Here is a 13,257-nt window from a genome sequence, read left to right as displayed (position 1 = left end):
AAACTAGTTTTTACACAGAGAAATTTATGTTATTCAAGCGGATAAACTGTACGGCGAGTTTGTGATGATACACAGTGAGATCTAACGATTCAAATTTTTAGCTGAAATACCCCAGTAAACATGCACACAGCTAGTCATACAAATCTATACAAGAAATGAATGTCCTTAGTTCACATGAATGTTTTAGATTTAATAAAATCAATCTTATTTACATACCATAGTGTCGATCTTTACATGCTGAGGTATGTCGCTGAAACGTATGCAGTTTCCTTCCTGTGATGGAATCCACATCGATGAATTTGTTTTATCTAAGTTGCACCTATATTATTAATTTTACGTAATCATGTGTCGTGAAAAAGAATACATATACATACATGAAACCATAATAATATAATGCTATATTACTAGTAATTTTAATCTGATTCAAACATCACAATTAAGCGTAAATTATTATACCGTTAATATACTTTGATATTTAATTACTTTTGATTTCTCTCAACTATCCAGTTTCATATACTAATTTGAAAGGGAAAGAGGAACTACACTGTATCCCGGCATTATGTCCCACTGGGAATGAAGAGGATAAGTAAGTTGATAAATTGTATCCCGAAAACAGTTTAAAATTCTTGTTTTTCAAGGGTCTATTTTTTGTATCTCACTCATACGGAAGGAGCAATCCAAGGATAGATTCACAATTGCTTGAAAAACAAAAAAGAAATTTGTAGCGAATACAACTAAAGGTTAAGAACGGATAAATAGTGCACATTAGTTATACTGATTGATTTTTTGGTTTGTTAAACACCACTTTCAGCACTACTGTGTTATTTTGTGTGGGTAATTTTTTGGCAAAGAAGCTTATATGTCTGGAGAGAACCACCGACATTCGGTAGGAAAACAGACATTCTTAATCAATTATCATAATAAATAGGCGCTGAATAATAACTTTTGTTTTCGGTCCGTTCATTCCAAATCATAACATAATACATGCACCAACACTTAAAAAAAAAAACACAAAAAAAAAACGGGCACATTTAGATCTTCTTGAAAGAATAGGTATTTGTAGTATTTTGCAAGCTTTTGAGGACCTTCAAAATGTAATTGGAGCAATATTGGTTCATGGAATCTTTTTATTTTTTATTTGCAGATATTTTAAGACCTGGGTCCTTAAATGCTTATAACAGATATCACATTTGACTAAAGTGACCACATTGAGTATATTTGTTTTAAATATTTATTAATCTAGTGCTGTTATCAATTCTGAATCTAGCGAACCAATTTGAGTTTATTCCAGTTGTTCGGATGAAAACCATATACCCTGTTTCAATCTGATATTCACCATAATGATTGAAATTCTAATTATAATGTAGGTTCTAGCGTAAAAATAAATCATTTTGTCATTAACTCCTTGAATCAAAGATGGCATTGACGGTTTCGTCTCTTAGGTATGTTTTTTTGTGGTTCTACAATATATTGATTGATTGTTGGTTGCTAAACGTCCAGTGGCAAATATTTCATGCATATTCAGGACGAGAACAAGTTCACAATAAATACAATAGGTAGGTCTTGTCATAATAGAGGCTATAAGGGATGATGGTCGGGGAAATTTCGACTGTCACTGGAAAATGAGGGAATATCGGATAGGGACAGAAATGTTGCCTTACAACAGGCCTCCTACGGGCCCTCAACGAGTTGTTGTACTGGTTCTTAACGTGCAAAGAGCGTGGCACTATCTTTACACGACACATCGGAGTTAACGTCCCCATTCTGACCGGACGTGACTGCGAACGTTATACATCCCGCACAGCCAAACGGACGCCCAACTTCGGCAAGCGTTTTACTGCCGGTCGGGAGAAGACTAAGTGACCATATTTCTATTCCCCAGTCACCATTGGGGGGTTGTACAATAGAGAAACATAATTCGGTACTTTAAATATAGAAATAGTTTACATTTCTCAAACGGTTGTGTATATTAGAAAATTATAGATAATTTGTTTTTTCATTAGACCATAACGCTAAAATTAAAACAAAAAATCAATTTTTTAGTTAAAATTTAATTAATAAAGAAGACTAAACCCCTACAATGTATATATTGGTTTAAATTTTCCTAAATTTTCCGAGGAAATTTCAGTTTTAATGTGTTTCTATGATTGTAATGTCCTATATGTCTGTTCATATATCTGTATATTAGTATAATTTCTTTAAATTCAAAACAATACTTATACACCTGTTTTCAACATAATCCCATCCACAAGATGAACTAAAGGAATTCATACATGACATACAGTCCTTGTGTATTGAACAATTGTTGATATCCAGTTTCCCTATCTAAAATATAGTTACATGTATTACAATTATTTACATACATGTATAATTTTATATAACTTTTGCCTTTATCCAGAAATATGGCATGTTTAGGTGATTAGTCTATGTCTTGGAGAGCTCTTGAAATCGATGTACATATACATTTTACTGGAACCAATTAAGCTATGTTGTTTTGTGTCGAACAATGATTTCGAATTGCTTTAAATTATTTACATACCACATTCTCTTATTTTTGTAAGTTAAAAATTAAATGTATGGTGTTTGGGATACATTTTGTAACTGTGTATTTTTCATTTGTTTAGAATAATCTGAAAAAGAATATGTTGGGTATACGTCAACAATACAACAATCAAGCGACAAAAAACTACAGTCAGGAATCTGATGTACAGTAGTTGTCGTATGTAATGTATAAATGTTTCTCGTTTCTCGTTTTAGCTCACCTGGCCTAAAAGGCCAAGTGAGCTTTTCTCATCACTTGGCGTCTGGCGTCCGGCGTCGTCCGTCGTCCGTCGTCGTCCGTCGTCGTCGTCGTTAACTTTTACAAAAATTTTCTCCTCTGAAACTACTGGGCCAAATTAACTAAACTAAACTTGGCCACAATCATCATTGGGGTATCTAGTTTATAAAATGTGTCCGGTGACCCGGCCAACCATCCAAGATGGCCGCCATGGCTAAAAATAGAACATAGGGGTAAAATGCAGTTTTTGGCTTATAACTCAAAAACCAAAGCATTTAGAGCAAATCTGACTGAAGTAGAATTGTTAAACAGGTGAAGATCTATCTGCCCTGAAATTTTCAGATGAATCGGATCACCCGTTGTTGGGTTGCTGACTTGAATAAGTAATTTTAAGGAAATTTTGCTGTTTTAGGTTATTATCTTGAATATTATTATAGATAGAGATAAACAGTAAACAGCAATAATGTTCAGCAAAGTAAGATTTACAAATAGGTCAACATGACTGAAATGGTTAGTTGACCCCTTTAGGAGTTATTGCCATTAATAGTCAATTTTTAACCATTTTTCGTAAATCTTAGTAATATTTTACAAAAACTCCTCTGAAACTACTGGGCCAAATTAATCCAAACTTGGCCACAATTAATCTTTTGGGTTAGCAGTTTGAAAAATGTGTCCGGTGATCCGGCCATCAATCCAAGAAGGCCGCCATGGCTAAAAATAGAACATGGGATAAAATGCAGGTTTTGGCTCATAACTCAAAACCCAAAGCATTTAGAGCAAATCTGACATGGGGGTAAAATTGTTTATCAGTTCAAGATCTATCTGCCCTGAAATTTTCAGATGAATCGGACAACCCGTTGTTGGGTTGCTGGCCCTGAATTAGTAATTTTAAGGAAATATTGTTCTTTTTGGTTATTATCTTGAATATTATTATAGATAGAGATAAACTATAAACAGCAATAATGTTCACCAAAGTAAGATTTACAAATAAGTCCCCTTTAGGAGTTATTGCCCTTTATAGTAAATTTTTAACCATTTTTCGTAAATCTTAGTAATCTTTTAGAAAAATCTTCTCCTCTGAAACTAATTGGCCATATTAATCCAAACTTGGCCACAATCATCTTTTGGGTTAGTAGTTTGGAAAAATGTGTCCGGTGACCCGGCCATCCAACCAAGATGGCCGCCATGGCTAAAAATAGAACATGGGGTAAAATGCAGTTTTTGGCTTATAACTCAAAACCCAAAGCATTAAGAGCAAATCTGACATGGGGTAAAATTGTTTATCAGGTCAACATTTATCTGCTCTGAAATTTTTAGATGAATCGGACAACCCGTTGTTGGGTTGCTGACCCTGAATTGTTAGTTTTAAGGAAATTTTGCTGTTTTTGGTCATTATCTTGAATATTATTATTGATAGAGATAAACTGTAAACAACAATAATGTTCAGCAAAGTAAGATTTACAAATCAGTCAACATGAACGAAATGGTCAATTGACCCCCTTAGGAGTTATTGTTCTTTATAGCCAATTTTTAACAATTTTCATAAAATTTGTAAATTTTTACTAACATTTTCCACTGAAACTAATGGGCCAAGTTCATTATAGATAGAGATAATTTTAAGCAGCAAGAATGTTCAGTAAAGTAAGATGTACAAACACATCACCATCACCAAATCACAATTTTGTAATGAATCCATCTGCTTCCTTTAATATTCACATAGACCAAGGTGAGCGACACAGGCTCTTTAGAGCCTCTAGCTTTATATAGATTAGACCGTTGGTTTTTCCCGTTTGAATGGTTTTACACTAGTAATTTTAAGGCTATTCTTTGGTTTCATAAAACAGAATGGCCAACGTAGATATAAGTATCTTTTCTTAGGGAGGAACTTCTTAGGAAGAAAGATAAGAAGTTAGCGATATTCTTAAACTCTTCTTGCCGCTATAGAGAATGAAATTCAAAACAGTGTAGCTGTGGCCATTGATTGGCACATTAAATTCAGTGGTCGTTTCAGACAAACGTTCACGTAAATTGTCCCAGTCAATGGATGAATTTAATGTGTCAATCAATGGCCACAGCCACACTGTTTTGAATTTCATTCTAGATAGTGTTCTTTCACTAAATAATTCAAAATTTGCTGACTATGTGGAACACATCTATCCCATCGAACTAGAGATGAAGGATACTACAGATACAGTTAAGTCTGCCTTACATATTGACTTACATCTAGAAATTGACAATGAGGGTCGGTTGATAACATTACTTTACGACAAAAGAGACGATTTCAGCTTTCCAATTGTGAACTTAAATTATGAAGTAGCAACATTCCAGCAGCACCTGCATAAGGGGTATATATCTCCCAGTTGATACGATATTCCCGTGCTTGCATTTTCTATCATGATTTTCTTGATTGAGGGTGGCTGCTCACAAGGAAGCTATTAAACCAAGAGTTCCAAATGGTGAAGTTGAAATCATAAGGCTTCGTAAATTTTACTGACGCCATCACGAGTTGGTTGACCGTTATGGAATAACCGTTTCACAAATGATATCGGATATTTTCCTCACGTCGTAACTACAATCCCCTTCCCTTTCATGAATGTGACCTATCGAATAAGACTATTTACCGGATTTGTTATCACATAAGCAACACGACGGGTGCCACATGTAGAGCAGGATCTGCTTACCCCTCCGGAGCACCTGAGATCACCCCTAGTTTTTTCGTGGGGTTCGTGTTGCTTATTCTTTAGTTTTCTATGTTGTGTCATGTGTACTGTTGTTTGTCTGTTTGTCTTTTTTTCATTTTAGCCATGGCGTTGTCAGTTTATTTTCGATTTATGAGTTTGACTGTCCCTCTGGTATCTTTCGTCCCTCTTTTATAGCTTGTTGTTTGGTGTGAGCAAAGGCTCCGTGTTGAAGGTCGTACATTGAACTATAATGGTTGACTTTTATAAATTGTTATTTGGATGGAGAGTTGTCTCATTGGCACTCATACCACAAGTTCCCATATCTATTGATATAATAGAAGATACGTATCTATAAATATACCAAACTCTGATTCGTCAAAAATTAAAAAAAAACCAGTGTGAATAAATTTTAAAGAGACTGCCTTCGATACCAATGCTAATATAAACGAACAACATGAGGAAGATCAGTGACAAGGTTCCTGACTCGCACTTTAACATATGGTTCTCAACTAGTTTTAAAGTTTCTAAAACGTGGTATCCTTTCAATCACGATTAACAACCAGTGAACAAATAGAACATAAATCATTTCAAGAACTATCTACTGGTATGAAATAATGTCGTCATATACTCTGAAAGACGACGTTATAAAACATCATCATAAATATAGCAGCAAGACATGATATTGCACAATGTCCATACAAAATTTAAAGTGATTTCAATGCAGAAACATATTCTTTATCTATGAAATAAAAAATTATGCAGTTTTGCATTACATATTAATAATACTAGAATAGTATCGTACCTTCTTTTCGGTTATAAAATATACACTGTTCTGTTCAACTTTGATATTAATAATCGTCGAATTGGCTACAGACACAAACTTTGTTGTAAGGTTTTCATGTTCTCCACCAAGTTGTAAATAGACCTACAAACATGGTAAATATTTTAAACTTAGTTAGGGAAAAAGTTTATACTTTGTATCACATGAATGTAACATGGTATAATGGGATATCAAAGCACATATTGTCAAAATTGCAGTAGAACGTACACACTAGTTTAGTGTGAGGTGTTGTTATAAATTTTATTATAAAGACACCAAACCCATCTCTAATCAGATAACACCAAGAAGAGAAAGGATTAGCTGAAATGAAGAAAAAAATTGTATCAAATAGACGAATAACAGTTACTTATTAATTTATGCTGTGTTAATTAAAAATGGAATTGCATTTCGTCTTCGTACTGGAAATTATTGTTATCAGATTTAAAAGGACGTTTTGTTTTATTGCAAATCTTCGGTTTTTAGGCATGATCATGTTGGCACATTTTCTTATTGCTCGCTGGCTTATTGTTTGCTACATTTTGATTGAGTCTGGTTTAGAACTGTTTAATTTTTATCAATATAATTTTTAAACAAAATTATCTAATTTATACTTCGTGTTACTTCTTCTACCAGTGAACAACTAGCTTCTCATCAAAAGTCATCGATCTTTCAAATAGGGGTCACAATTATTTTTGTTGCAATAAACGTCTTTATCTTATCTTAAATTTTAGGCACAATATTCATGATTTCAAAATACAATTTTATAGTTCCAGGACAAAGGTTACTCCGTGCAAATTTTTCCGAATACTTTCTGAGCTCAATAAAGACAATGGTCATGATAATTATCAGTTGCAAAATAGCTAAGACTCCGGTCATTCCCATTAGGTTCATTCTGATAGCATGTCTTGAACGATAATAAAGAAAATAATGTACAGTCAGGATTCTACTTCGTCAAAGTTATCTCCCAATTACGCCAGTTCATTTTTACAATTCTAAAAAATAGTAGCCATTGTAGGGATGACGTGCTGCCAATTTAACTCTTGAAAACCTATAAAGTTATCCACATAGCACCATTACGATACTTATATGCCAGTTGTATTTTGAAAGGCAAATGTATCTACTAGCATTCAGCATTAGTTAAAATTAAAAGAAAGATGCATTCAGTCAACTTGAAACTATTGTCTGATCGGTTTTCAGGTGGAATTTTTGAAAATTCATAAAACACTTTGAAAAAATCATAATTAAATATTTTGTGGAAGAGCAGACTAAAAATATCAGTGGCTGAAGACTATATAAACCCAACTTATCATACACAAAAATTAAAGTTTTTCGAAGATATGCATTTTTAAGATCTAACTTAACAGTCTGTCGTCAAGTACTTTTAGTAAAAAAATTACTATTCGAACACACCTGCTCTGTTTTTGTGATTCATTAGAAAGGTATTTCGCTTGACCCATATATTTCATTTTTTTGTACTGTGCTTTTTTATGTTATAACTTCTAACTGTAGCGTTTATATATAAAAATGATAGAATTTGAAGCGAGATGAATTATCAGATACTCTTGTTTTAAACGTTTTCAAGACAAAATATTCAAACATACTCTGACATAAAAAGGTGCACTCGATTTGCTCTTTCAATGAAATTGTTACCAATTTGTGGGATCTTTTTTTTGATACACATAATGGAAGGGCAGAAACCAAAATTTATAAACAAATATATTGATACGTCCATGGTATTTAAAAAAATATCGGAGGCTATGCATTTTTAGATCTAACTTAATAGACACCCATGTCGTCGACTAGATATCTAAGTGTTTTGCTTAATTATGGAATTATAGATAAATTGAAAACTTGTGCAAACGGTATTTTTATGATAAAACACTTCGTAACTTGGCCGAAAACTGTCAATTTATTTGATTCTATTAAGTTATATTTGAAAAAATCAGAAACATTATTGATGACATATTAATTATTATTGTGAACATCTGAGGTGTGTTATTTGATTTACAGATTTATATTAAGTGGTTCACCAAAAAGAGGCCACTTAAGTATACTTTTTTTTTATTTCAGTAACAGGACATGCAAAACATGGAAACGACGAAGGTTTTTTTTAGTAGCTACTTATATACTCTATTTTGTCTGTTGAAAATAAACATACTTTAGTACATACCCTGCCAAGTAGACCATCTACTGTTCCAAAATATAATACCGAGTAATTACTAGTTTGAAGAATATCCATGGCTGTAATTGTTTTGTCAATGTCGTAGACGTTGTCCATGTTGTCAATTCCTTTACCACTGACAAGAGTATGATAATGTTTCATATCACAAAAGTCGCCTTCGAGTTCTTTACAAAGCTGAAATCATATATGCTGTACCAAACTTAGAATGTTCATGTACATGCCATATATTTTTCATCAATATCGAATTCTATGAAATTATTTTAAAATTACTAACCAATGAGAGATATAATTTATAGTTGTCGGCTTGTGTAATTAAAGCATTTCTTAATTATAATCACCAGCATATAGAAATAAACGTAGTAATCCTAAAATAAGCCTTACAATTTTTTGTGTGACATGTAAACGTTATGTCAGATTAGTTGTTTGATTTTCAATATAAGAGAAATGAAAAAAATAAGTGGTTTCTTACCATGCTAAATAAAAAAAAAACACAAAAGAAAACACACAAAAAACCAAGACGGCATTAAAAAATACTTCTTGTACATAAAAAAGAAGATGTGGTATGATTGCCAATGAGACACCTATCCACAAAAGACCAAAATGACACAAACATTAACAACTATAGGTCTCCGTACGGCCTTCAACAATGAGCAAAGCCCATACCGCATAGTCAGTTATAAAAGGCCCCGATAAGACAATGTAAAACAATTCAAACGAGAAAACTAACGTCCTTATTTATGTAAAAAAATGAACGAAAAACAAATATGTAACACATAAACAAACGACAACCACTGAATTACAGGCTCCTGACTTGGGACAGGCACGTACATAAATAATGTGGCGGGGTTAAACATGTTAGCGGGATCCCAACCCTCCCCTAACCTGGGACAGTGGTATAACAGTACAACATAAGAACGAACTATAAAAATCAGTTGAAAAAGGCTTAACTCATCAGATAGACAAAAAATACAAGTGGACGTGGTACCTGTATATCGTTAAAAAACTACCATGTAATATAATTAAACTCATCATAGATACCAGGAATAAAATTTAATATTTTCGTCTACAAAAGACTCATCAGTGACGCTCGAATCCAAAATGTTATAAAAGGCCAAATAAAGTACGAAGTTGAAGAGCATTGAGGACCAAAAATTCCTAAAAGTTTTGCCAACTACAGCTAAGGTAGTCCATTCCTGAGGTAGAAAATGGTAAGAATGAGCCTCATTGATAGGTCACTATTTCAGTTTATATGATACAGATATGATAAGGTCGAGGGAGTTGGATCATTTATATGCCAAGGTAACTTTTCAATTCAAAAGTTTTTGAAACTATCAAACATGTAGTTTTTGTTACCGACTCCATCAAATCCACAATCGTAAATGAAAGAGAAACATGCATATAGAAATAAGAAGATGTGGTTTGAGTGCCGATTAGACAACTCTCCATCCAAGTAACAATTTGCAAAAGTAAACAATTAAAGTTTAAAGTACGGCTCTGAACACTAAACCTGGCTTTCACTGAACAGCAAGCCATACAGTACCCCAAAATGACAAGCAACTGTAAAAAAAATCAAACAGGAAAACCAACAATTTAATCTATATAAAAAACGAGAAACACATATAACCACACCAACAAACGACAACCACTGAACAGGCTCCTGGTTTAAGTGAGAAGCATAAAAATGCAGCAGGTTTACACGTTTTGACAGGAGCAAGCTTTCACACTAATCTGAAACAGTTACAAGATAAAAAGACACTATAAAATTTCAATTGAAATTACGAAACTCGTCCAAATAGGGGTATAATAGACAAGAACAAGTAAACATACACTGAACGAATAAATATGATCTATGACAAAATATCAACATAATATCAATAAACAAGAATGTGTTCATAGTACACAGTTGCCCAATCCGCACTGTCATTTTCTATGGTCAATGAACCGTGAAAATGGGGGAAAATCTCTGATTTGGCATTTAAATTAAAAAGATCATATCATAAGGAACATGTGTACTAAGTTTCAAGTTGATTGGACTTCAACATCATCAAAAACTACCTCGACCAAACACTTTAGCCTGAAGCGGAACGAACGGACGGACGGACGGACGAACAGACGAACGAACGAACGAACGAACGGACCCACAGACCAGAAAACATTATGCCCATAAATGGGGCATACAAAATATTTGAAACAATTACAAATAGAGACATCTCTAACCTAGGACAAACTGGTGTTAAAAAAATAATGTACACAAGAAAAGTTATTAGTATAATGATTTTGTTGTTACGTGTATTCGGAAATATTTTACATTTTACAAAACAAATAAACTTGTTGTGCACAGTATACGTACGAGAACAGAAAAGAAATTTATCGTCATACTAAATGCTTATCAAAGACAGCATTAAAATAGGGATACGAGATGTAACACAAAATGTGTAAGCATTGAATAACAAAAATGCATCACAAATTGTGTCTCCATGTCAAATTAACACAAAAATACGATTTTAGAGTACTCGCAGTTAATGAAAGCTAGTTAAAAGGCAAAACCATAAATACTAATATGTCAATATGAAATATGAAGATGTGGTATAATTGCCAATAAGACCTCTCTACACCAAAGATCAAATGACGTACCATGAAATATCGTAACTATGTTTGCTTACATGTATATGTATATTTAGTCAATGAATACTGGTATGCTTTTTTAATATTCATAATATATGAAATGGGTGACTGGATGTCTGAGCTACTCATCCCATCCTATTACTGGATTGAAGTGCCGTGTGCCCCCCGAACAAAAATACATAAAAGAGGTACCAACAAAAGTGTTGTTTTTTTATTGCAAAAAAAGTTACAATTAAACATCCAAGCTACCACTATTAAAAAATCACACAAAAAGTATCATTCTTCTAAAGGAAAGGAAATTATTTCAAAATAAATTGCCTGTTAAGGTTTTGCATACAGGCAATTGCCAGAATTTAAGTGAAATGATGCGCTTATAAAATTGTCTAAGAATTATGTAGAGGGTAACAAAATATGACAAAATTATCCCAAATACAAAATTTTCGCCTGAAATTTCTTGGCAAGTTTTCACAAGAGTCGATTTTTGGCAATTAGTTAGTCCTTTTCCATCATTTCATAATCAACTAAGATCATGGTTATTGACAAGGAAAAAGGTCTTAAACAACACATATCAGAAAAAAATAGTAAGCCAACTTAGAAGAAAAAAACCAAGGGTACAAAAATGTATTTGCAGATAAACCTTTTCTTGCCATGGACACTATCGTAAGTGTACTCTAAAGTACAATCCCAGAAAAGATAACCATCATGGTATCTTTACTGTATCGTAAGCCTATAAATTTTGGGGTGGGCGACTTTTTCAATTCTTTTATAAAAAAAAATGCGTATGGTTTTATTTTAACATTTTTGAGTGTCTGGAAACTTTCCAATTCGAAAAAAAAGAAGATAGTAAAATTTATCAGAGTGCAACTATTCATTCATTTCAAGTGCACCTTTATTCACGTTTTTTGTTCGACCAGCTTGTAGTTGCCAATATGACTGACATAGACTAACATAAATTAGCATTGCAATATATTTTTGTAAGAAAAAATATGTAAAGATACCTTATACATTTTGTGTGTTTTGAGTTCCAAGTCTGCAATTTACCTTATCGAACTATGCAAAATGAAAAAAAAAAGCCATTTCATGTTTGATATATTCTAGTTATTTGACATTTTTTGCAGGACCTGCAATTTTAGTACGAAAAAAGAAAATTGTACCGGTCTCCGCTCAGGAGTCACAGTGACTGCTCATGTCTCGAGTGTAACATACGTACTCATGTTCATGGGAAAAAAAAGTTATTAGTAGGTAATCCACAGCCAGAGGAAAACACACAAAATGCCATACAGATGCAGAAGAGTCCTGAACAAGAGGAATAGAAAGAGCAAGAGACTGACCAAAATCGAGCCGATAAGAGGCAAAAGCTACAAAAAGCAAAAAAAACCAAAAAAACCAAACAAACAAACAAACAAAAAACAAAAAGTGACGATTATGATTTTGATTCTCAAAAATCATGAGAAATACAACATGTTTTTGACGAATCTGACGATGGTGGCTTATAGTTTAAATAAAACATTTGGTAACTATGTTCACTAGAATGCAACAATAAGATCCAAAATGTTTAAACATTATGATACACATTATTTTGTGCCAAATGTGTGAAATAGATATTCTGATAGCACATATTAATAATGGAAAAGGTTAGTTTTCTAAAAGTTCACGACACGAGACATGAGCAGTGACTCAGTTCCCCACTGGTCCTGACTCTTCTGCACCTGTTTATCAATTTCTGTATTGTTTTCCAAATTCAGAAGAAATAAAAGATGAAAGAAATAAAACGAAAGGCAAGTAAAATACCACAAATAATAAATATTTCTTTACAACCCGTATACTGTATCCCTCATTAACCAATTAAACTAGAGATTCTCACCTGTGTATTTCGTATTTTTATATTTTTAGGTCGAGGTAATAATCATTTCATAGAAGCGAAATAAGTTACTTAAGGAAGTTCGCTACCTCAGTTTCAAAATAACACGCTTTTCATAACACTATTATATAATGATAGAGGCTTGATAAAGGAACCAAAAGAGAGAGAAATATATATAGTAGGTCCGTGTGTTTGTTTTCGAGATATAAGCCATTGAAATTTTAGCTGGAAAATGTTCTCTCTTGATTTTTCTAAGATTGATTATTGACAAATTCAAAAAAGTTAAAAAAAAAAAACTATAAAAAAAAT

At 33.0% G+C, this 13,257-nt stretch overlaps 1 protein-coding gene across 2 annotated transcripts in view; it reads right to left on the bottom strand.

Annotated features, from left to right (window-relative positions):
- The window catches only part of LOC139514495 (plexin-A2-like), a 56,023-nt gene that overhangs the window by 38,361 nt on the left and 4,405 nt on the right, over positions 1–13,257 (bottom strand). For both annotated transcript variants that reach the window (XM_071303824.1, XM_071303833.1), the window contains exons 3-6: positions 8,451–8,636; positions 6,263–6,385; positions 2,225–2,325; positions 217–319 (exon numbers count right to left, since the gene is read on the bottom strand). In XM_071303824.1, coding sequence (XP_071159925.1) covers positions 217–319; positions 2,225–2,325; positions 6,263–6,385; positions 8,451–8,636 — 513 coding nt within the window. The remainder of the gene's footprint in view (positions 1–216; positions 320–2,224; positions 2,326–6,262; positions 6,386–8,450; positions 8,637–13,257) is intronic.

Source organism: Mytilus edulis, chromosome 1, assembly GCF_963676685.1.
Source record: "Mytilus edulis chromosome 1, xbMytEdul2.2, whole genome shotgun sequence".
Lineage (NCBI taxonomy): Eukaryota > Metazoa > Mollusca > Bivalvia > Mytilida > Mytilidae > Mytilus > Mytilus edulis.
This window is presented reverse-complemented; position numbering and strand designations above follow the sequence as displayed.